The 23,740-nt window shown below is 40.9% G+C and overlaps 1 protein-coding gene across 1 annotated transcript in view; it reads right to left on the bottom strand.

The window, feature by feature from the left end:
• The window catches only part of LOC104402454 (loricrin-like), a gene marked incomplete at both ends in the record, with an annotated part of 25,960 nt that overhangs the window by 561 nt on the left and 1,659 nt on the right, over nucleotides 1-23,740 (bottom strand). The window contains 24 exons of the mRNA XM_010010337.1: nucleotides 309-353; nucleotides 1,182-1,223; nucleotides 1,575-1,613; nucleotides 1,973-2,011; nucleotides 2,274-2,312; nucleotides 3,006-3,044; nucleotides 8,586-8,783; nucleotides 10,328-10,363; nucleotides 11,200-11,241; nucleotides 11,833-11,871; nucleotides 11,974-12,015; nucleotides 12,915-12,953; nucleotides 13,056-13,097; nucleotides 15,392-15,433; nucleotides 17,075-17,116; nucleotides 17,624-17,662; nucleotides 18,825-18,854; nucleotides 19,083-19,121; nucleotides 19,446-19,475; nucleotides 19,592-19,627; nucleotides 19,803-19,841; nucleotides 19,960-19,998; nucleotides 21,532-21,564; nucleotides 22,478-22,519. Coding sequence (XP_010008639.1) covers nucleotides 309-353; nucleotides 1,182-1,223; nucleotides 1,575-1,613; nucleotides 1,973-2,011; nucleotides 2,274-2,312; nucleotides 3,006-3,044; nucleotides 8,586-8,783; nucleotides 10,328-10,363; nucleotides 11,200-11,241; nucleotides 11,833-11,871; nucleotides 11,974-12,015; nucleotides 12,915-12,953; nucleotides 13,056-13,097; nucleotides 15,392-15,433; nucleotides 17,075-17,116; nucleotides 17,624-17,662; nucleotides 18,825-18,854; nucleotides 19,083-19,121; nucleotides 19,446-19,475; nucleotides 19,592-19,627; nucleotides 19,803-19,841; nucleotides 19,960-19,998; nucleotides 21,532-21,564; nucleotides 22,478-22,519 — 1,092 coding nt within the window. The remainder of the gene's footprint in view (nucleotides 1-308; nucleotides 354-1,181; nucleotides 1,224-1,574; nucleotides 1,614-1,972; nucleotides 2,012-2,273; nucleotides 2,313-3,005; nucleotides 3,045-8,585; nucleotides 8,784-10,327; nucleotides 10,364-11,199; nucleotides 11,242-11,832; nucleotides 11,872-11,973; nucleotides 12,016-12,914; nucleotides 12,954-13,055; nucleotides 13,098-15,391; nucleotides 15,434-17,074; nucleotides 17,117-17,623; nucleotides 17,663-18,824; nucleotides 18,855-19,082; nucleotides 19,122-19,445; nucleotides 19,476-19,591; nucleotides 19,628-19,802; nucleotides 19,842-19,959; nucleotides 19,999-21,531; nucleotides 21,565-22,477; nucleotides 22,520-23,740) is intronic.

Here is a 23,740-nt window from a genome sequence, read left to right as displayed (position 1 = left end):
AGGAATTCCAACACTTCCTTTGTAACCACACTGAAATCTATTGGCTTTTACAATGGCTACTGTTTAAACAGAAGAGTCAAGTTCCAATCAAAGGCAGCTTCAGGCAGGGGTGAGTAGTGCTGCTGAGCTGGCTTATGGGCTGTGTTTTACTTCCCCAAGTGGGCTGACACAGCAGAAGGTCATATATTCATGTATTCTGCCTAAACACTGCTTTGCTATAAGCAACCCATTATAAAATACTCTGTTTTTCACCCCCAGAAAGATGAACAACTGAAAAGCCAACCCATAAATAGAAGACCAGTCCGTACCTGCCCCTGTCCTCCATACTGACTGCCGCCGTAGGAAGATGGACCCTGAAGCAAAGGTACCAATTATTTCTCTATTAAAAAGCTTCTTTAAGGGTTTTTGAAAGAAAGACTATTTCTTTCTCTGCTGTACAATGAAGGATTACAGAAAGATAATCACCCAACCCAGCCGTGTATGTGTTCTGTGCAAATTAGGGAGAGTCTGTAACATGTGGATCATCCAGAATACTGATCATGAGCTATTAGGGTTATACACCTAGTTTCAGGAGGCTGTATATGGGCTGAAAATACCTTTCTCCTCTAATTTCTTCTCCAATAAATCTGAAAATGAATGTTTTCAGAGGCTAAGGATGAGTTTGTTGGGGATTTTACTCTATATTAAAGGCTATACCATTAGGCAGCACTAGGAACCCTTTCATTTCACAAGCGCATGGAACACCTCTTGGGAATTCCTGACTTTCTCCCTATTCCCCTGCTGAGACACACTGCTTCTCTGGTGTCAACTCTGACATTGCATTTTGCTGAAGGGATGAGGTATTCCACAGGTTGAGGTTAGAGAAGGAATGCAATCTGCTTCCAGCTACTCCTTACTGCTGGAGGTAAGAATCCATAATGTCAGGATAAGGGAAACAGACCCAGAATGAGGAAGGCATATTGGAGGGTAGAACAAGGCCAGAACAGCATTTACTGTGATACAACAGAAGTATTAGGCCTTCATAGTTTCTATATTGTTTGAGATCATGTATCTTTAGATACCTGATCATCTCTTACCAGATTTTATTCAAAACACAATTATTTTCAGCCCACAGAAAAGTACCAAGTTTTTGTGTAGAAGATGGATGTTAGAATAAGGACTACACAGGAAGAGATTCTTACCTGTCCTCCATACTGGCTGCTGCCTCCTGAGTAAGATGAACCCTGAACAGAAAGAATTAAGTAATCTCTATATCCATATCATAGTGCTCCTCTAAACAGTGCTCCACGTGAAGGAGAGATACCCAGTTCCTTCAGTGCAAAACTGACTGAACCAGACTGTGCAAAAAGGAGTGAGACCCATCTGCATTTACCATGATGCAGCAGAAATCACATCTCCTAAAAGCTCTCCTGTGGCTTTATATCACATACATTTATAACTACTATATGTTTAGCAACACATTAAATAAAACATGATGGGGAGGGGAACCCGATCTCCTTAAAATGTTCCTTTACACAGAGAAGTACCAAGTCTCTTGGATAAAGTAGCAGACACCACAACGGAAGGATTCTCACCTGTCCACCATACTGGCTGCCTCCTGAGTAAGGTGACCCCTAAATATCAAGAGAAAAGGGAACTGAAACTTCTTTACACCCATTTCACAGAATCATAGAATCAATTCATGAGGCTTTGAAAAGTTTTGGTCAGCCTCATGAGTTTATTTCTGAAAGACATGACCTCTAATCCTGCAAATGTCAAGAGCCAATTAAATCAGCCACGTATTTCACATTCAAGTTTTTCTTAGTCTTAAATAATGCTCTTCAGCTGAGATGGTTTTGTTTGATCACAGTAGCACAGAATGCTACAAAGATTTCTTGAGAAGATTTTAGACTAAGATGAGTCAAGTAGACAAGGAAAACACTGCAAGCTTGCATAGGTCAGGAGTACAGAAGTGGGGACTATCAGTGCTCACCTGCCCTCCATACTGGCTGCCTCCATAAGAAGATGGGCCCTAGAAATATATTGAAACCCAGTTATTTGTGAATACCTGATTCATGGAGGTGAGTGTCAAAGACATCTGTATTTTGTTATTTGACTGTAGCCTTCCCAGAATAAACTCTGTATTTCTTGAATTCACAATATTACTACAGAGAATAGATCATTATCAAGTTCCTTGGAGCATTGAGATAGCTACCTGGCTAACCCTCTACTTGACTAGAGGCAAATAATGGTAAACCAAACATATCACATCAAATATGAAAGGAGGAGCTTACCTGTCCACCATACTGGCTAGCTCCAGAGGAGTACGAATCCTGTAAGAAGTACCAACTTAGTGAGTTCCCTGCTGTGGGATTTCCTTAAATCAAAACATGACTGTCCCGGGACAACAGGAGCAAGGTAAGCGTGAAGCAGGACTTGCAGTATGATTTAACAACTAGAGTTCAAGCCTCGCAAGGTGCCTTGGGAGAACACCCAAGTTCCTAAGCAAGGGTGGAATGCAAAAGCCCTGCTACTTTGTTTGTGTGTGGCTTGTTGGGAAGAGTAAAGTTCTTTCTCTGCTCGTTTCTGGAGTAAGGCATTTCTCTATTTGGAAAGCAGAATCCTGGGCCAAAGCTACCAGCACCAATTGCCTAACAGGTCTCTGAAAACCAAACTGAGCAAGTTCACTGGACCCCCACACAACAAGAGGTCTCTTTAAAGAGGGGAGATTGGATCTTTTATTCTTCTTAATGGAATTAGGTCCCCTAGGAATCAAAAATGCTACATTTTGATTCGTTCTTTACCCACACCTGCGTTTTGTGTGAGCTTCATTGTGCAAGTTTCACAAAAGCAAGGGCACTATTTGCTCAAAAAGCCATCATGTCTAATCTTTGGGACATACTGAATTCTAGGCTGAATTTCATTTGCTCAGGTTTTGCTCTATAAACCTAGTACCCATATCAAAACTGAATTGAGTTTGTGAATGACCATCACAAGCTGGCTCTCCTTTTGGAATGAGTGCTTACTTGGCCACTGTACTGGCTGCCTCCAGAAGAAGATGAGCCCTGGGGAGGGAAAAAAAGAAAGGAAAAAGAAAGAAAAGCAGAGAAACCAGTTATTTTTCTCTAACAACAGAACTATTTCAAAGCAAAACTTCTTGAAAGACAGCAGTTTATAAATCCCTATTTTAATTTTGAGTTGCTTGGGTTTAAAATCTACTCAGAATAGAAGATCCAGCCTTCCCTGCTTTGTGAATACAGCTCATTGTTCCTGTGGACCTCTCCACCAGGATGGATGCCTCCAGAGCCCTTTCAGAAAGGAAATTCAAAGACTCTGACTGAAGGATAAGCAGCTTCTCTCTTTGCATTTAAGAATCACACTGAAGAATGATGTCCCCACAAAAAGCTTTTAAAGGTCATCCTTGCAGAGTCCTACAGAGCTTTTGAGTGCTCTGAGCTTCCACCAGAGCTGCTGAGCTCATAAAGACATGAAACTGGTTTGTGTTTGGTGCATAATGTTAAGCATCTGTCAGAAATGTGGCCTTCACTGGGAATCATAACTGTGTAAAAAATGGCTTATTGGCTGGCCTGTGAAGAAGATACTAAAGACAATGCTCTGAGATGGACTGGAACATATATTTGGGGGAGACCCAAGATCTATATTCAGTATGCAAAAGCCATTCTCCCACGCTGAGGTGCTGGGTGCATCAATGCACTAGAAGAGAGATCAGTTGTGTGCTTGGAGGTAGTCCCCACTCCATAGAATCATAGAATAGTTAGGGTTGGAAAGGACCTTAAGATCATCTAGTTCCAACCCCCTTGCCATGAGCAGGGACACCACACACTAAACTATGTCACCCAAGGCTCTGTCCAGCCTGGCCTTGAACACCTCCAGGATGCAAAACAAATGACATGGAGTCTTGGAGTGAATTAATTGGGTGCTTTTGAGGTTACTCTAAGTTGTAGAATGCTTTCTAGGGGAATACTTCACTCGTTCATGTAGTAAATGGACTTTTGATCCATGGGACCAGACCAGAGCAAACCATTCCCGAAATGTACATAGTGTGGCCATCAATTCCTCAGCACTGGTTGCTTCACTCTGTAGGGTGCAACTGTCCTAGCAGCCTGCAGTACTTGCGGGTGTAGACACAATTACCATGTTCCCTCAATCTTTGTACACAATATCCCTGATTACAAACTGATGTCCAAAGATGGCCAAGCCAGTAAAAACAAAACAAAAAACCCCAGTCCCAGTTGGGAGTTTCAAAGGAAACAAATCCCAGAATCAATTAGATGAAGTATATAGAATACAGGTGGGTAAGAATATCTTCCTGAGCAATAGATTCCTCCTTCCTTCAAGGGAGCAGTCCTGTTTCTCATGTAATACTGTGTTTTGTCTGGTACATTCATGTCGCTGTGTCCAAGCCAGCTCTGTATGGGTTAGCAGTCTGGTAATGCCCAGAGCTCTGTGCCAAACACAAAAAGACCCAAGTGGTTTTTCCCCCTTTAGTGCAGTACACACAGAGCTCCAGTGGCAGATCCTGCATAACTTCTAACACATGATGAACAGAACCGGTCTTGGGAATGCTCTAAACAGGTCTCTCCTGCAAAATTGCTCTTATCCATGCAAGATAAATTAAGATTCCTACCTATGAAAACTAGTCTTTCTTCTAGTAAATTATCTAACAAGAATACAAACACACAAATCCAGGTCCTTGGGGATATTTTGACACAATTCCAAGGAAGCCAATGGAACTAAGTCCCAAAATAAATATTGTTGTATATCTGTGTTTGTGCCAAACAACATCTTCATTCAAAGACTTCTCTTTGAATGGATACCATTTCAAATGGAAAGAGGAACTGTGAGCATTGCATGAATGTCCTGTGTCTACTTTTAGTTGTACCTAAGGTAGGTTATTTTCACAAGCATAGGACTTCTATTAGGTACTGACTCTTTGTAACTTCTCTAGCCATTATATTGACAAAACCAAACCAGGGCACACTTAAAAGCTGATGAATATTGCTTACATTTGCAGAGGTATCACTCCTGACTAAGGCAGGGGATCCACCCTGGAAGGGGGAGGTGGGATAGGGGAGAAAAAGAGAAACATAGCCATTGTCTTTGATCTTAAACTGAAAATGAAATAAACCCTTAGGATGGCTGTTCTGTGGCATTCTAAAGGAGGAATATCCCAGCCTGGAATTAAACTACACTCACACCTCACTTAGGTTTCTTAATTTGCCAAGGTAGCAAGTAGTCTTTTTGGTCTGGAAGCGCATGAGCCACAAAGAATCATCTTGTACCTACCCAAGACTCATTGCACAGCGAATGAGGATGCTGCCCAAAGTGCAGGAATGTCCTTTACACACTAGATGTTGATTGACCACAGGCTAAATAATTTCATATGGAGCCAAAAGCACAAATGAGAAGTGGCTCAGGATTTTTGTTGTTGTTTTCTTGTTCTGTTTTTGTTTTTTAAATTTGGTAAACACAGATTTCTGAGACAGCTTTTAATGGTTGGCACTTTTGTAGATCTGATATTATTTTAACTTTCTTCATGATGGATCTTTTGACAATTAATTCTGCTATTTAATGCACTCTGTCCCCCTGTGCTGGCCACTGGTGAGGCTGCACCTCGGATCCTGTGTCAGTTCTGGGCCCCTCACTGCAAGAGAGACATTGAGGTGCTGGAGCGGGGCCAGAGAAGGGCACCGGAGCTGGTGCAGGGCCTGGAGCACAAGTGTGATGGGGAAGGGCTGAGGGACCTGGGGGGTTTAGTGTGGAGAAGAGAAGGCTCAGGGGGGACCTTATCGCTCTCTGCAACTGCCTGACAGGAGGATGGAGCCAGGAGGGGGCTGGTCTCTGCTCCCAAGGAACAAGGGATGGGACAAGAGGAACCGGCTTCAAGCTGCCCCAGGGCAGGTTTAGCTGGAGCTGAGGAACAATTCCTTGCCCAGAGGGTGCTCAGGCATTGGAACAGGCTGCCCAGGGCAGGGCTGGAGTCACCGTCCCTGCCAGTGTTCACACCCCGGGTAGACGAGGCCTCAGTGCCAGGGGTTAGTGGTGGCCTTGGCAGTGTTAGTTTTATGGTTGGACTGGATGAGCTTAAATGTCTTTTCCAACCTAAACGATTCTATAATTCCTAATTCTTCATCTTGAGAAATAACTCCTAGACTGTCAGTAATATGTAAGTCACCAAAGGAGCAATGACTGTAAAATTAAGAGTACATTAAAATAAATAACTTAGACATAAGTAGGACCACAGATAATTTTCCAGTTAAATAATTTAGTAAAAGAAAATAGATAATAAAAAATAACACTTACAGAACTTGCCCCAGAACAATCACATCCACCCTGTAAAGAATGCAGAACATATTTACCAGGAGCACAGGTCTGAAAGGGACCCCAGTCACAACTCAGGTGACTACTTCTACCATCCCAGGTACAGACACCAGAAAGTTACATTAATAACTGTCCAAGTTCCCATCTTCTAGAAATGAATCTGTTTCCTGTTCTCTTCATCCTATGCAACTATTCCCACACTTACTGCTTTGATGGGGTGAAAACTTCTAATACAGTTATCTTCCCATTTATTATCTACAATCTTTACCTTCAGAACCTTACCCACCAAAAGGACAAGTAAAACATTCCAAGTCATCCTACAGGGAGCCATTTTCCTTTTCCACACAGAAACAGGGGATTTCTACTCTGATAAAACTAACTGAGGGGCAGCCAGGAGTTCACCATTAAGTGTCCCACTTCCTACATTCAACCTGCATGAAATGCATAAGAAGACAAACACAAAGCAACAAAGCAGGGGTAGAAGTTCCAATCCAACAGCCACTCAGTCACTACTGGCTTCTCTGGCCTGCAGGATGTCTGAATGACATGGAATAAGAATATGACATTGCTGAGGCTTTAGGCAAAAAGGACAGTGCTGGCAGAACACAGTTCTTCTGTAGGAAAGATAGGGAAAGTAAATTGTGAGTGCCTGCCAGCAGCACAAGTGAACTGTGTGGTGTACCTGTCCACCGTACTGGCTGCCTCCTGAAGAACTTGGACCCTGCAAATGTTACATTCTCATTTAAAAGACTTCCTCTAAGTTTGACATGTCCGTTTGATTTACCACCGATTGTCTTTTACTCTCTAAAGTGTTTTTGACAAGATCTATCTGGTTATGAACCCAGTTTTGTCTACAGAAAGATTAATGAGGATAAAAAACCCCACAGTAATCTGGAAACTTAGGTACTGCCAATCTGGTCATGGTTTCTTGATACGTGTACATTGGGGGGAAAAAACAATCAAACAAAACCCCCAAAACCTCAAACAAAACCCACAAAAACCCCAACCAACCAAAACCCAACAATGACAAAAAAACCCACAACCCCCCCCCAAAATACCAACCCCAAAACCCCCAACCAAAACCAAACCACCAATGAAGAGAAGTTTCCCACCTGCCCACTATACTGGCTGCTTCCAGATGAGGACAAGTCCTGAAAACAGTTAAAATAACTTAATTGTCAGAAATACAAATTAATATCCAATATTTCTTCTTTTCCCTTCTTCCTGGTGTTAGAACATCAGTTGATACATGAATTGTGTTCTGACCACTCTCCTTACACTTGGCCTTTTAAGTTGAGATACATAAGGAAAAGGTGTTTGAGTACCAAACGAATCTTGCTCCCAGATACAAGATTGTTGTAACACAATATGAGGCCTCAAGCTTTTGTATAACAGATACTTGGGGTCACAAATACAAAGAGTTAGTATTTACCTGTCCACTGGAGTAGCCCCCACTTTGAGAGGATGAGCCCTGCAAAAAGTAGACCCAATTTATTTTTGTTCCCAGTAGCTTTTGGAAAACAAGACTATTTTGTGTCTTACACACATTTCGTTACTCTTTTAATCATTATTCTTTTAAAAACAGTTTGCCATTTGGTTTTACAAGACATGATGCCAGATGTCATGAGAAATTCTAGGAGATAAACAGTTGGGTATCATTTACTCATCAGGCTAATTGAAATAGAACAGCCATTTTGGAAGGGAACTTCAAATAAGGAATAAAATAGATGCTTACATGTCCACCTGACTGGCTGCCTCCTGGGGAATAAAAATCCTGGAAAAATGCATTGAAATTACATGAAAAAAAACCAAAAAAAGCCAAGCCTGGAAAGATCAGGATGGAAGCTGAATTTCTCCATATTCCTTACTTTTTTCTCATGGATTGCTTAAGAACAACAAAAAAGGTCTTTCTGTTTAACACAGCACATGTTCCTTTATGCCTGTTGACAATTGCTCCTTTAGTGAAAGATATTCTTTTGGATACAATGATTAAAGAGTTCTTATATCTCCAGCAAAGTAATTTCTCAGTCTGTGTCATTTAATTCTCATTAGAACAAACAGAATGTGTGCCATGTAAAAAGGACAGGAAAATGGAAGCTGGCAGAAGCGAGTAATACAGCACATTACAGCAAAGGGCTACACTTAGAATAAATGCTGGACAAATCAGGGTATTGAAGCCTTTTGCATTCAGGTAATGAGTAAAAAAGTGCAGGAACCTGAACAAGTAAATTGTGGTACCGTGGTTTGTAATGTTAGAGATTCACCTCAGCATCAGCTGGGATTTCTAGCAGCGCTTTAGCCACATCCTCATTCCCTCTGTGCTTGCGGGACTTTTCTGTCCCACACAAGCTGTAGTTTAGGTGGCGAGGAGTTGCCAGGGCCTGGGGCAGGCACTCTGGCAAGAGTAAGGAAGGAGAACTTACCCGTTCGCTCTGCTGGCTGCCAGATAGTGAGCTGGAGCCCTAAAAGGTGATAGAATCTAGTTACTGCACAGCAAATAGTTCTGTTTTTCTCTAAGCAATAAGCTGGAAGGCAACGGACACCACTGCTTGTTGGGAAGGGTAAAGACGCAGGCTGTAGGGTGAGCAGCAGTTCTCCAAGTTCTTTCTCTGCTCATTTCTAGAGAATGGCATTTCCTTGGAAAGCAGAATCCTCATATAGCAGAGTGAAGGAACGAGATCACATCTCAAACTATGTTATTTCCTCTGAGGATGCTACAGTGGAAAACAGCAGCGCTTTAAAAGCTGTCCTGGTTCCTGGAAGAGCTCAGTGGAACACACCAGTGTTGTTATAGCTTAGTTTATTTCATACCACTGTTTCCTTCAGAAGGCCTTGGGGCCCTCTGTGATATCATATTTTAGCTTTGTTGAATATCCACAAGAGGATTTTGATAAAGACACTGTGGAAACTAATGACACCCTGTACTTCTGGCTGAAATGCACAGCTGAAGTTTTAGAGAACAATTTCCTACTAAGCAGGACACTGGAAAACAGTTGTTGGAAATACAGTTAAACTGTGAGAAAATGAGACTTTAAACCTACTAAGTTCTAGAAACAGCTCCACCAGAATTAATAGGGAATATACTTTAGTCAGGAGAAAAGGCATGTTCTTAAGCAGAAAAGCAAGCAGCTCTCACCACACTACATGAGAAGGGACCATTCCTATGCAACATAGAGATGAAGGTGAATGTTAGATGTCCGGCATTGGAAAAGCACAAATGAAGTGTAATGTGAATTGGAGATGGAAAGGGTGGGAGATAGGCTGTGCAGGATTGATAGGGGAAGTTGTATTGTAGAAAAAGAATAAAATGGGAAAATGATTAAGGGTAAAAAAAGAGCCCCAAGGAAAAGTTGAATTATTAAATAAATCTGTATTTCAAGAGCAATTATGTTTGAAAGCCTTAATGTGGGGGAACTGTTGAGAGTCCAGAGCAGTAAACATAAATGGCATATACTCTTAAGGAAATAAATCACAAAATACAACCCTTAAGAACAAGAATGGCTGATCTGACATATTGATAATGCTGTTCCTGTAGTTAAATGAGTGTTATTAAATAAACTCAGTGAAAAAGTAGCCCAATTAAATTGCTGGAAGTCTCTGGTTCTGTACCATGAGCATTCACTAATACGGAGTCTCAATGGAAATCCTGAAATAAAAGGAAAAGAGCTTCCTTTGTAAATGCTACTTCTAATAATGACTTCCAAAAAATCCTGATAGCTGCAAATCAGAACTGTTGTAAATGCAGTTTTAATTTGCCAAGTCCTTATCATGCCATAGCACAAAATGTGACATCATTTAAATCTGTTTTCCTTCATCTCTACAAAAACCCCCAACATTTCAAGTAAGTTCCTGCAGAAAACTACTGACCAACACAGAAGATTAGAATGTGTTGGGAAGGAGCTCTTGAAGGTAAGATGATGAGATAAGGTAAAGGTCCAGGTAAGCACCTAGATACTTAAAGAGGTAGCAGATTCTGATATTGCTGTACTTGAGAAGAAACACTTACGTTGTTACTGTCACCGCCTCCTATGGAAGATGAATCCTGTAAAATAAAGAAAAACATTTCTTTTCATATAAAAAGGACTCTCACATGATCTTGCTTGTGGATGGTATAAACTAGAAGAATAAGAATAACCAGCCACTTAGAATTTCCTATTTTACCTAAACCAGGGGATGCATAAGAAAAGGAACAAATATGTAACTTCACCTGTTGCTTAGGCCACAGAGGTTAAAAAATCCCAACTTTCCTTGTAAACGTGTGTTTTTATAGGGAATAATTTTGGATAAAGTTGATTTGCAAAATGAACCATTCTTTATAATCAGAAATTCCACTAACAATGCTTTATTTCTAGAACCTGCTCTACAATTAGCAGCACAGCTATGAAAATGCAATCAGGATTATATGTCTTATTAGTTTTACTGAATAATTAGGAATGACTTGGGCTGGTTAAAACGTGCTGCTAAACGAAGCCTAAGATAGTCCCAACAAAGTGAACCCACAATGACATTCACATTCATAAAGATGGACTTCAAATATAGCATGTGCTCGCTTCTAGGCTTGCAACAGCTTCTGCCAAAGTCAAGTAAATGCACAAAATACCTTATTTGTGAAGGAGCTGATGGATAAACAATCAAATAGTTAAAGCATTGGATAGTCACAGTGGCAAAGTTAGCAGGAGAGTGTTTACAGTGCATCACATCCCTCCATTATGGGAACGTTTGGAGTGGTACAGGGGTAAACACAAGGAGAAGCAAGCAAAAAGTAAAGTGGCATTTCCATGGGCATCACTTCAAAACAACGGAGATACAGAACCCAGTGCACAGAAGAACCAACACAGAGAGCTTAAGCTTTGAATGTATAAGACAAATAACATTTACCTGGCCATAAGATCCAGCACCACTGTATGTGGAAGATCCAACCTGTTTAGAACATGTAAATCATTTTCATATTGCAAACAGACTTTTGTTAAGAAGAAAATTAAATACTTTGATGCTTCCTGTAGGGAGACTTCAAAAATGTGAGTATTTACTTAATCAGGATGGCTACTGAGCAACTCGGTTATGTCCCTGTAACCACTCCTTTGGCATATTTTAAACTCAAATTCTATTTCTACTTTCAGAGAGACCTTCATCTTGCAGATGATTCAAAGCTATTTTTGTTGAGGAGAACAAGCTTTCATGGTTGGAGGCATCCTGCTTTTTACTCCCATGTAAGTTTTAAGGCTACTTAGTTAAAAGTAGATGCAAATCTCACTCCACAAAGAAAAAAGCCATGCCCATTAAAAAAGAGTGAGAGCCAAAATAGAGACTACAGCTAAATACAGGAGTCCTCAGCACCCTGTTTACACAGAAAGATCCACTCTTTACCTGACCATAGGATTCACCGTTGCTGTCATAGGCAGAAGATGCGCCCTGTACAGGCTACATTTCACAACAGCCGCTGCACTGGGAATGCAGGAATGAGAACAACAGAAGCCTCCGTTACCATGTCAAATGAGGAGGAACACTCACCTGTCCGTAAGATCCACCAGGAGAGGAGGAAGAACCACCCTGCAGAGAAGACATTCAAAATTACTCGTTTGTAGTTGCAATGTTCTCTCAAGGAGGATTTTTGGGCTGCTCCTGTGCAGGCACAGTGGCCACAAGGTTTACCTGGTTACCGGAGTAAGAGCTGTAGGAAGAACCTTGGCCATCCTGTAAGGAAAACAAACATGAGCTATTTACTTGCAGACATGAAGAGTATTTAAACACCAGGGTATCTATTTCTCACTTTATGCCCTTCCTCCCAGTTTTGAGCTAACTTTTGTGTACCTAAGTAAAACTCAAGTCCAATAGTGTTAAAGTGGAAGAAATCTTCTGGTGCTAACTTTCCTGGCCTGCTAAAATCTGAATTGTGCAAGGAACCTGCAGATTCCATTCTGTGCTGTTCTCTGTCAAACCTCACACCACTTGGCTACAGCAGGTTTAATGCAAGTTGTCTGCTCTGAAACAACCATAACGAGCGTATGTGACAGCACCCAAAACATCAGGAGTGGAGGAACCAGGACAATGGGAACCTGTGTTATCCTGGTAAGGGAGGAAGAACAGCTACCTGTCCAGAGGATCCTCCAGGATAGAAGGAAGGCCCTCCCTGTGCAGAAGACAGAATGGGTTAATGGTTTATATTTGGCTACTTCTTCAGGGAAGGTTTTAGATGGAGCTTCTGAACAGGGCAATTTAGCTGCATGTTTACCTGGTTACCAGAATATGTGCTGTGTGAAGAACCTGGGGCTCCCTGCAATGAAAACACACACTAGCTATTTTCCTGCAAACAGGATCATGTAAGTAGCAATGGACCTGACCCTCACTTCAGGCCAGTAGCGTTAAAGAACAAGGATCTTGTTATCACTGATTTTCTTATCTGGATGAAAGATCATTTCATGGAAGTTGTAAACACAATTTAGTATTTTCCTCTGATGGGCTTCATGGTGCAAATTACAAATGGTCAATTCAATTCTTGGGTGCTACATTTCACAACAGCCGCTGCACTGGGAATGCAGGAATGAGAACAACAGAAGCCTCCGTTACCATGTCAAATGAGGAGGAACACTCACCTGTCCGTAAGATCCACCAGGAGAGGAGGAAGAACCACCCTGCAGAGAAGACATTCAAAATTACTCGTTTGTAGTTGCAATGTTCTCCCAAGGAGGACTTTTAGGCTGCTCCGGTGCAGGCACAGTGGCCACAAGGTTTACCTGGTTACCGGAGTAAGAGCTGTAGGAAGAACCTTGGCCATCCTGTAAGGAAAACAAACATGAGCTATTTTCTTGCAGACATGAAGAGTATTTAAACACCAGGGTATCTATTTCTCACTTTATGCCCTTCCTCCCAGTTTTGAGCTAACTTTTGTGTACCTAAGTAAAACTCAAGTCCAATAGTGTTAAAGTGGAAGAAATCTTCTGGTGCTAACTTTCCTGGCCTGCTAAAATCTGAATTGTGCAAGGAACCTGCAGATTCCATTCTGTGCTGTTCTCTGTCAAACCTCACACCACTTGGCTACAGCAGGTTTAATGCAAGTTGTCTGCTCTGAAACAACCATAACGAGCGTATGTGACAGCACCCACAACATCAGGAGTGAAGGAACCAGGACGATGGGAACCTGTGTTATCCTGGTAAGGGAGGAAGAACAGCTACCTGTCCAGAGGATCCTCCAGGATAGAAGGAAGGCCCTCCCTGTGCAGAAGACAGAATGGGTTAATGGTTTATATTTGGCTACTTCTTCAGGGAAGGTTTTAGATGGAGCTTCTGAACAGGGCAATTTAGCTGCATGTTTACCTGGTTACCAGAATATGTGCTGTGTGAAGAACCTGGGGCTCCCTGCAATGAAAACACACACTAGCTATTTTCCTGCAAACAGACATTTGAGTGAGCGAGTCCATTTCTGAGTTTTTGTTCTTTCAATATATAGCTTTCAAAGAGGACACTACTGCAACTGTTAGAAGAGAACACTGGCTATTTTGTTAGATACACAAAAACCTTTACCAGGTACTTCCTCATTCACGTTAAAAGAGCTCACAGTAACTTCTCGTTTTATCCTTTCCAACCCCAGAATCCTGTGTCACACCTGGCAGACTCTGTGTTCTTATAGATGATCCTTATCATGTTTTAGAAAACTGTAAACAGGCTTTAAGGAGGAATTTGAGGATCCACATAAGGCAAACCCATTGTTTCCTTTGACACAAGATGGTTTAAGTATGTATAGCTTTGACTACTCCAGCATGCAAAGAAAAAGGCCCTGTTAGAATGAAAACTTGCATAGAGATGTCCACCTTTGTGGACAATGGATTTGGTCCTACAGCTTTACAATCACACAACACAAAGTTTTTCTTTGATGAAGCTTCAATATTAAGTATTGCAGTAGAAAAGTCTCTATTTTAAAACATGTAGGTCTTGATTGCTGCTGAGCCTCAATCATATGAAAGAGGCAGTATTTTATTACCTGACCAAAATTACTATTGCTCTATGCTGACGTTAATGACAGTTCAGTTCAGGAAGCAGTAATTTCTTTACATGGTTTGTTTGAATAAGGCATGCTCTTTATAGAAATAATAAGCCACAATATGGTTCTTGTTGAACTTGAAAACTACAAAAATATTACACCATTCAAATGGGTTTGTGGAAATACAGCTTCAAGAAAAGCTTTAAAAACTGTTATTAGGTACAATGTAGGTGACTTTAGAATCCAAGTTGTTGTAATCCAAGCTAGAAGTTGAGTAAAACGAGTCTCTAATGCCCATGTAATTGCATTCCTTGGGCTTTATCCTAGCAGGAAAGCATTGCCTAGGAGAAAAGTTTATCCAGAGCCACTGACCAGGAAATTGCAGTGACTCTCTTAATGGGAAAAGAGAGTTTAAATATTAAGAGATTATCTTTTGAAATATTTATCAGGTCTTGACATCTTACTCACAATTTTATTGCATCTGTGAGAAGGACAAGAAGCCTAGAACGGATGGGATTAAATTCTGTGGCTACTGCAGAGCATATTGACTCTGGATTTTGAAAGTAATGAATGATGAGCACGTAGCAGTCAACTGACAGAGCATCTGGATTACCAAGCACAGCCACAAAAAGTTAGTGGCCGAAGGGTAATTGTGCAGTTAAAGTGGGACCTTCATCAGGGACTGGAGTGATAGGACAAGGGGTGATGGGTTCAAACTGGAACAGGGGAAGTTCAGGTTAGATCTAAGGCAGAAGCTCTTCCCCGGGAGGGTGCTGAGGCACTGGCACAGGGTGCCCAGAGAAGCTGTGGCTGCCCCATCCCTGGCAGTGTTCAAGGCCAGGTTGGACACAGGGGCTTGGAGCAACCTGCTCCAGTGTGAGGTGGGGTTGGAACTGGGTGAGCTTTAAGGTCCCTTCAACCCAAACCATTGCTTTCATTGTATATCATTCTATCTATACTAAGAAAATTACCCGTAATGTTTAGCATTACTCAACACGACTACTGGGTAAGTATGTCGTCCATACTTACTAGGCAATTAATTCACAATACTCCGTTATGTAGATGAAAGGATAAACTCAGAAAAAGAATTACCTGTCTGTAACCACTGCTGCCATCAGGGCAAACACAACCACCCTGTAAATTAAAAACAAAAAAAGAAATAATTATTGATTGTGGAAGTTTAAAAGAAAATCTTATTTCAGATGTGAAACTGTGTTTGGGGGAATAAAGACTGTGGGACTACAGAGTAGCTGTGACTGTTCCTATGTCTAGAAGAAATGAGGGGACAGCACAGCTCTAGACCTGTGACATTTGCTTTGGAAGCTAGGCTGATGCTACGTCTCTCAGTGCTATGCCCCTGCAGATGCCTCATGAAGGGAGAATTGTCTGGGTAGTCAACAGTCCAGAGAATCACCACTGTGTTCTCACCCATAAACCACGTGTGGATTGAAGCAGTGTTACAAAGTGCTTTGGGAGAGGCATTTTGGATAAATGTCATCTGCTCAGGGTCACTTCATTCACAACTCAGTGCATAACATCACCAATCCCCCATGCAAAATGACTCAGCTGACTCCTGAATTTAATGATTTCAATTACCAGGAAGCTATTTGGATAAAACTACATAAAAATAGTGAAAATCCTGACCTGACTTGATCCACGGGTTGCAATAAATGATCCACCCTGTGAAGAATCCAATTATGTTTTATAGAAGCATTTGATCAGAATCTAACATGTCTAAAATGATGTAGTGTGAAGGAAGTGACAAACTTTATGCTACTTCCCTGAACCAACAGAGTCTATTCAGAATTCTATGAATCCTTGTGAAAATATCACTTTGGAAGAAACTTAGTTAGTGACTGGATACAATACACAGGGAATGGCTATCAGGAAAATTAATGAAGAAAACTATCACTCCTGGAGCTCAGAGATCTGACTGTACTACTGAATTAGGATTCAAAGTCTCAAAGACAGAGGATTATGCTAGTGTTGCATCTAATGCTGGGCATAGTGGGATTCCAGGTCTCTGGAAAGCTGATGGGTACCAACACAGTATAAAATCTTAAGAAAAACAGAATCAGGTGTCACTCTGGATCAGTTAAATTCCACATAATTCTATAACATACAGGCTGCTGCAGCAGTACGTAAGTCCACACAATGGGAAAGTTGGACCCACTTTTGTAACAGAAGGCTACAAAAGGAGGTACATCACTAAGATGTACCTCATTACCAAATTCTAACTAAAAAAATAAGGATTCTAAACCTGTTTCTTTTGTGTTTTACAAGCAACTTCTACAGAAAACTATGAAAAGAAACACCTGCAACGCTTACCTGCTCAGTGAAGGAATGAGCAGACAAATATATTCTGGCCCCATTGTAATTATTTACAACTGCAAAATCATAACATTATAGGGAAAATGCTGCCAAATCAAATTAGGATCCTTCAGCACAGATCAGGGAGTGGAATCTAATTTTCAGGAATGAAAATTAGATTTCTCAGAAAAGCCTTTGCAATGATATCATGCAATAGACACTGTTATTACCTGGGGGTTACTGTGGCTGCTATTTGAAGTAGAAGACTCATTCTGTGAGGAAACAAGAAACGACTCATTTTTCTGTAAGGGTAATAAGTGAAAATACTTGGTTCTATTGGGAAAAAAACTACCTAACCCTAACTAGAATACTCTGTTGTGGGAATTAGATCCTTCTTCTTCTTTTTTGTAGGTAATCCACCAAGGAGCTGTAACACCAGCAGAAAAAGTGACAACAATGGTTTACCTGTGCATCGTAGGCTCTTCTGCTCAAAACATGTGATGTATCCTGTAAAAACAAAGGCATCAGGAGACTAAAACTCTATGAACAGTGACAGGTCTTCTTTTTTTTTAACTTATTATGTGTTCCTGACAACTCCAGACCCTTTAATGCACACATTGAGTGGGAAAGCCTTATAAAATAAAAGCTTATATGCACAGTTTGTCTGATTTGAAACTATACGATACCCATATCCATACCTCCTCCACAACATGCTGAGCAGTATGAATTAGAAACATTACTCATTCTTACTTCATTATTCTACATTTCTTCCACTAAAATTTTAGCTGTCCTCTGGTTTTGTGACATTCATTTGATTTTACCTGTAGCTTGGACCAACTCTGTATGTGCTTCCTGAAGAACAGGACTCTGAGCTGCCCTATACCTCGCAGCATGAATTTCATGTCTTTTTATTCATCTATATACTTCCTTTAACATAAATTCACCCAAAGAGCAAATAGCCAAGCTGTTTTACTTTGTCCTTAAAGAAAAACGAAAAGAAAGAATGCTACTTACTCGGGCAACAAGAACTTTCTTCTTCGCACAACCAGAACTCTGTAAAGGAGCCAGAAGCCAGTTATTACTTTATAGGTGCAGCCATCCACGAAATACTTTCAGCTTGATTTACTTAAACTTGTCAAGGTGGCATATTTCAGGACAGGAAATGTCCAGAGCTATCATTTTACTAATCAGTAAGAGTCTTAAAAAGCATATTCTTTGTTTGTTTTCACCTCCACACTCCTTCAGGGGAAGTTCCTGCCGAGTGGAGTCTCGCTCAGCTCAACCACCACGGTTTAGAAGCCATCTGTATGATGATTTGTTGTTCTTGTTTAAATCCCCTTTTTTGTGACAACGTTTAGAAGCAAACTTTTTTGCAATGAAACCCAGCAATATGCACTGGACAGGGGTAACCAAGGGAGTAACAACATCTTTTGTGAACAACGGAGGAAGTGATAAGACTCAAACAGGGATGAAAGAGTTTTGTTTGCAGAACCTTAAACCTGATGCAACGCATTCAGGGCAAATACAAGAAAAAGAGGTTTTCAGAAGGCCTCCTTACTCCCTAGTGTACGTTTTGGGGGCAGTACTAAAGTACTAGAGAGGAAAAATAGGGAAGATAATGAAGCAGTGAAGTATTTGGCTAGCAACTGAAGGGAAGAGGCTGACGACAGAAGGGTACTCTAGAGGGCAGTAGAACAAAAGGAGGCTGAAACGTTGAAAGTGTGAGCAGAAAGAATTGGGGAAAGATGTAATCCATTTACACAGCAGTCTATTTGCTTGGTCACGGTCTATCCATGTTAATCACCGTTTCTGCTTGTAGGACAGATGGGAAGTCTTGACACAGAGAGTATTCCCAGGTGATAGATGTTACTTTACAAGTTTAAATGAGGACAAGTGGAAAAAGCTTGAGGTAGCCACATGCCTCACGTACACAGACACTTAATTCCCAAATAACCATCCAGTCAACTGCAAATACTACAGAAAACCTGTGTTACTACTCTGCAGTTTTAAGTAATTGCCCAGCAGCCCTGAGAAGGGCTTGAAGGGGCTGAGTACAGAGAACTGGATCATCTTCTTTAAATACCTTTTTGAAGGGTACTATGAAGTAATCTCACTATACAATTAGAGGCCCACAGGACTGATGTTGAAGTGCTCCATTACTGACACTGTCATTAATCATAAGAATTTGAATACTGCAGAAGAAAAATGCACTTACCTGAACATTGGCACTATAGGTGGTGTCACTCTGGAAAAGAATAAATGATTTCCGTCTTTAAGAGTTATTTAAATACAGGAAGCTTATAGAAACCTCACTGTTTCTGCTATTGCTTGCAGACATAAAAAAGAAATAATACTTTGGTGCTCATATCCCCCACAGCCTTGTTTAAATCAGTTTGAAATCCCACCAGTGCAGTGTTTTCTCATCTACATGAAAAATACTCTGATGAACATATACTAGAGGAAGCATACTCACATCGTCACAAGCGTTATCGTCCGAGTAACTTTGTGAATCCTAGAAGGACATTAGATACCAGTTATTCCTTCACAAAAAAGGATTGTTAAAAATAACCTTTGTACTCTGCAAGGCAGAATTAAGGCTTGTGTAGAGAAAAAGCTGAATTTAATTAAGTCCTTTATAAGGAAAATAAGGAGCCAAATACAACAGTTGCTTACAGGGAATGTTAGATTCTCCACTAAAGAAAACAACAAAGCCAATCCAAAACAAAAAGAGCACAGAAACTGTTATGTTTTAGTACATCTTTGAGAAAGATGATGCAGGGGCTACAAAGATTAGCACAAAATAATATGTGTCTAGAGGACAGAACGAACTTGTTACCTGATTATCGTAATAGGTGTCTGATCCTCCCTTTAAAACAGACAAACCAAAATCAGAAGAAATTTGAATATGGGAAACCTGACTTTGAGCAGAGGCTAAAGCTTGTATGAAGCGATGAACAAGGAGGGAAATAGAGCATCACTTACTTGGCCACCTGCATAGCCTTGCGAGTAGGATCCACCCTGCAAAAACAAACCAATATAAACCCTGTTTCAGAAGAAACTGTGATTTTGTTTGGGGGGCTGTTAAAAACAATTACCCCGGATTCCTTTGAGCAAATACAACTTTCTGGATCTCTATATAGCTTATCAGATACGGTAAAAATTCTTACCAGGAGAAAAATCAAGGTCTACCTACCTGGTTGCCACCATAACTTTGTGAGGATGGTGATCCACTCTACCAACAAAACCAAACAGAATTAATATTACAATGCTGTAAATCAGACATTGATAATCCCTGGTGGAAGCCGTGAAAACAAAACCTCAGTGGGGGGACATAATAATCTAGTACTTACTTGGCCACCATCATAGGTTTGTAAGGAGTATGATCCACCCTGTGAACACAAAACAGCAACAGGTAACGCTGCAGAGCTGAATTTGACCAGTAGCTTTATTAGGTTGCTGAATTCTTTCTATGTAAGTGAGATTTCTGGGCTGAAAAAACCCTCCTTTTGAAGAGAGGGAGATGCAGGTTGGAGCTGGGAAGCCTCTGCAAGAGTCTATACCCTCATGAGCAAAGAAACTGTACTCTGGATTAGAACTGCCTAAAAGGTTTTTACCAATGGGTCATAAAGAGCTGCCTACCTGACCACCCTGTGATCCATCCTGTAAATGAGACAAAAACAGGCATGTTTTTGATGCTTCCTGTTTGACTGTGGCTTATTTTTAATGAAAGCTATGATTCTTTCTTAGAAAGAGTAAGGAGCAGGGGCAGGTGTGTGATACAGATACGATGTCTAATGCAGTGAGCATAGATCACCAACAGTGCAAAGGTAAATGCTACACAATGCCTATGCCAAGGAACTACAGACTTTTAGCTTTAAGTAATGCCTAGTGCACAGACGAGTTTCATTCTGAACAGTCTCTAGAGAATGTAGCTTTTTTTTCTCCTGTAGAAAACATAAGCTCTACAAAGGGAATGAAAAACTCCCCTGGTAGCATTATTACACAGAAAGCTGGGAGCTGGGAGGAAAAGGTTTTAAATAAACCACTTGGCATGTTTCAACATGCCCTCTTTAGAAGGGGGATGTAAATTCTCCAAGTGAAATCAAAAGAGACGTTCGTAGAAGCATTAGTGTCAAAAATGTGTAAGAACAGTGAAATCCTGAGCTACTGAGATGATATTTGCCATTCACTCAAATGGGGCTGAGAGCTCATCCAGAAGAGGCAAAGGAAAATGAAATCAAAAGTATTGTCTGTCAGCGTTCTAGCAGGTTTGAGTGCAGAATTTGAGTGTTTCCTTTAGTTTTGGAAAGAAATAATTCCTCTTTATTAAAAAAATAGCTATTATAAAATAATATAATTATGTACCTACATCATATATGATTCTTTCAAGTTACATACAGCGTATTGTATATACTAGATATACTATACCACATAATAATATGTTATAGCAACATCTATGTTGTTTGTATATTTATCAATATATTTATATTGATAATACAATGATTCTATCTGATTTTTCTATTTCTTGTGAAAAATCAGTAAGAATCAAGAGAAGTGTGACTAAAAATAAAAAGAAATCATCTATTGCTGTTTTCTTACTAATTTCTAACATTTACAGAGATTATTTCTTTAAACATAGTAGACATCTTTTAGGATAGTGGTTTGTAGAGTTCCACCACCAAGAGATCCAGCTTTCCAGAATCTGGCCTTAGTATCCTCTAGAGACATTTCACAGACATAATGCTAGGAAAAAGGGGAGAATAGCTCCCAAGCCCATGTGATATTCCTGTGTATAGGAGGATTGTAATAATAGGTATGATTACATGGATTTACAGTCTATGAATCAGAAGCTGGTTCTAATTGAGTTAGTGGCAAACCTAATTTTGAATGCATCTTAAAATCGGAGAGGGAAGAGCATTTACCTGGTTGCAGGGATTGCTGTCATAGGAGACACCCTGTTAAAAACAAACAAGCCAAAAGGTGAATGCCCCAGTTTTCATTTTCATGCAGAGTAGTCAGCTTTCATAGAGCTTCCACGGGACAATTAATGGAATGAAACTCTACACAAAACTTCACAGAGGCTGAGTTTAATTGTAATTAACCCCTTAAGTCTGTGGCTTTACCCTCTCTCACTCCCTTACCCATATACTCACAAACATGAACACAGGTGATCAAAGCAGGACTGCTGTGTGCCATGTGGAAAGTGAGTTAGGCTGGCAGTTTTATGACACAGTCTCTCTGTATCATCCTAGTTCCTCTTGATTGCTAAAGGCAAAATGCTTTCTTGGTTTGGTTTTGACAGTCCATTTAGGAATCAACAGTTACAGCTGTGTGACCATCTACCCATCATAGATCTTAGGCAAGGCTGCTGCCCAGTAATCATAGAAGCAGCTGGGTTGGAAAAAACCCTTTAAAATCATCAAGTCCAACCATTGCCCCAGCATTGAAGGCACTGTCTTTATGCTGTTGTAGGCATATAGAAGTTGAAATGGAACCAGGATGAAAACTACTAATCCAATTCTTCATCCATAGAAGCCACTCTCTAATCCTATCATTTTCTGCAGGAACTAAATGGGCCAACATCCAAAAATCATTCCCAAGCAAAGTTTTTGCCTGTTTGCTGAGTACATACATGAATCACTACTTGTCCATCTTTTGTGTGTAACACTACATGGGAGAAGCCACTTCATTTTGGTTACAATGACAAACAGTATCAGTGCTTCTTGATCTCTGTGCTAGAAGATTCAATGTAAGAATGAAACCAAAAGATGCCAACTTACAAACATTAGATAACTTATTGAAAAAGATGTTACTACTACAAAGAAAGCTGGGTCTAGTTTTCAGATAGTGTGGAGAAAGAGGACTTACTTGTCCACAACCATTGCTGCCACCTGAATAACCAGATCCACCCTGTTGGAGAAGAGGGAAAGAAAAGAGAAGGATAAAATAAGCAACTCAGTAACCCAAATATTCCTTTTCTTCATCTCAAATACAGGAAAAATCTGTAAAGCACTTTAGCCGCCTGACTGCTTAAAAGGTAGAAGACCAGGGACATCCTACTGAGTATTTTATTATGAAGTACTTCCCTAAGTGGGAAGGACCTGTATCAATGAGCTTATAGTTACTAGACCCACATAAATAAAGTTCACAACTTCTAATGAGAACTTACTGTGTTATTTCAAGAAAAACCCCATAAAATTCTCAATACACATAAAAGAACATCACATATCTTCTGTACACTGACTGATACGCTTACTAGGCCATAGGAACTGCTACCTTGAGGCTGATATCCCTGTAAGAAAGGCAAGAATTCCTTTGTAAACGAAGCTGGTTTCCCTAATGGGCAATCTTCTAGAATAGAAAATGTTCTTTGGATTTGGAACTGTGAGCTCTTGCTCAGTGCTCTGGCAGTGCCGTGGCACTCACTTGGTACAGCGCTGTGCTCTGCCTGGTGACCAGCAGGTACTTACCAGGCTGTAGGAAACACTTTGAGGCCGGACTTGTAAGACAGACAAGAACCCAGCTGTGAGCAAAGCTGTAGTGTCAGCAGAGCTGCAACAGAACAGCCCATTCCCACTAACAGTTCCTCTGTACATACAGTGTATGTTCCAGTATAAACAAGATGCTTGGTCCCTTTTCCTTCATGGAAACTCAGTGGCACAAACCAGAACCAAGGACCACTCAACGCCACCAAGAAGCAAAAACCCCAGCCAAACCCCAAACCCCATTTGCAAGGCAGGACCCTGGAGAAAAGCTCATTGCATTTCAGGAAAAGTCTCACCTGGCCAGAGTATTGGCTGCTTTGGGGAGGCTGTAAAAAAGAGAAGGGAATTACCACCTTAACAAGGGGCTTCTATAAAGAGCACAATGTTTATGGCAGTAGAGGTGCACAAGGGTTTCCCAGAAAGACTCGTCCTGAGCCAAAGCAGACAGAGCAGGGTGCTGGCATCTGTGCAGCAAACAGGTCGCCCTGTTCTCAGTGACAGCCCTGAAGCAAATTGAGGTGCAGCTGCCAAAGGAAACACTCAAAGACCTGCCAGTGGTGCTGGGCACAGAGAGGTCAGTGAAGAACTTCCTATGGAACAGCCACTTTGCTTTCCTGGCCATAAGAACTGCCACTGCCCCGGGACC

Source organism: Nestor notabilis, unplaced genomic scaffold (genome assembly GCF_000696875.1).
Source record: "Nestor notabilis isolate BGI_N333 unplaced genomic scaffold, ASM69687v1 scaffold9922, whole genome shotgun sequence".
Taxonomy (NCBI): Eukaryota; Metazoa; Chordata; class Aves; order Psittaciformes; family Psittacidae; genus Nestor; species Nestor notabilis.
The sequence above is the reverse complement of the archived record's forward strand: the minus strand, read 5'-3'. Positions and strand labels throughout refer to the sequence as shown.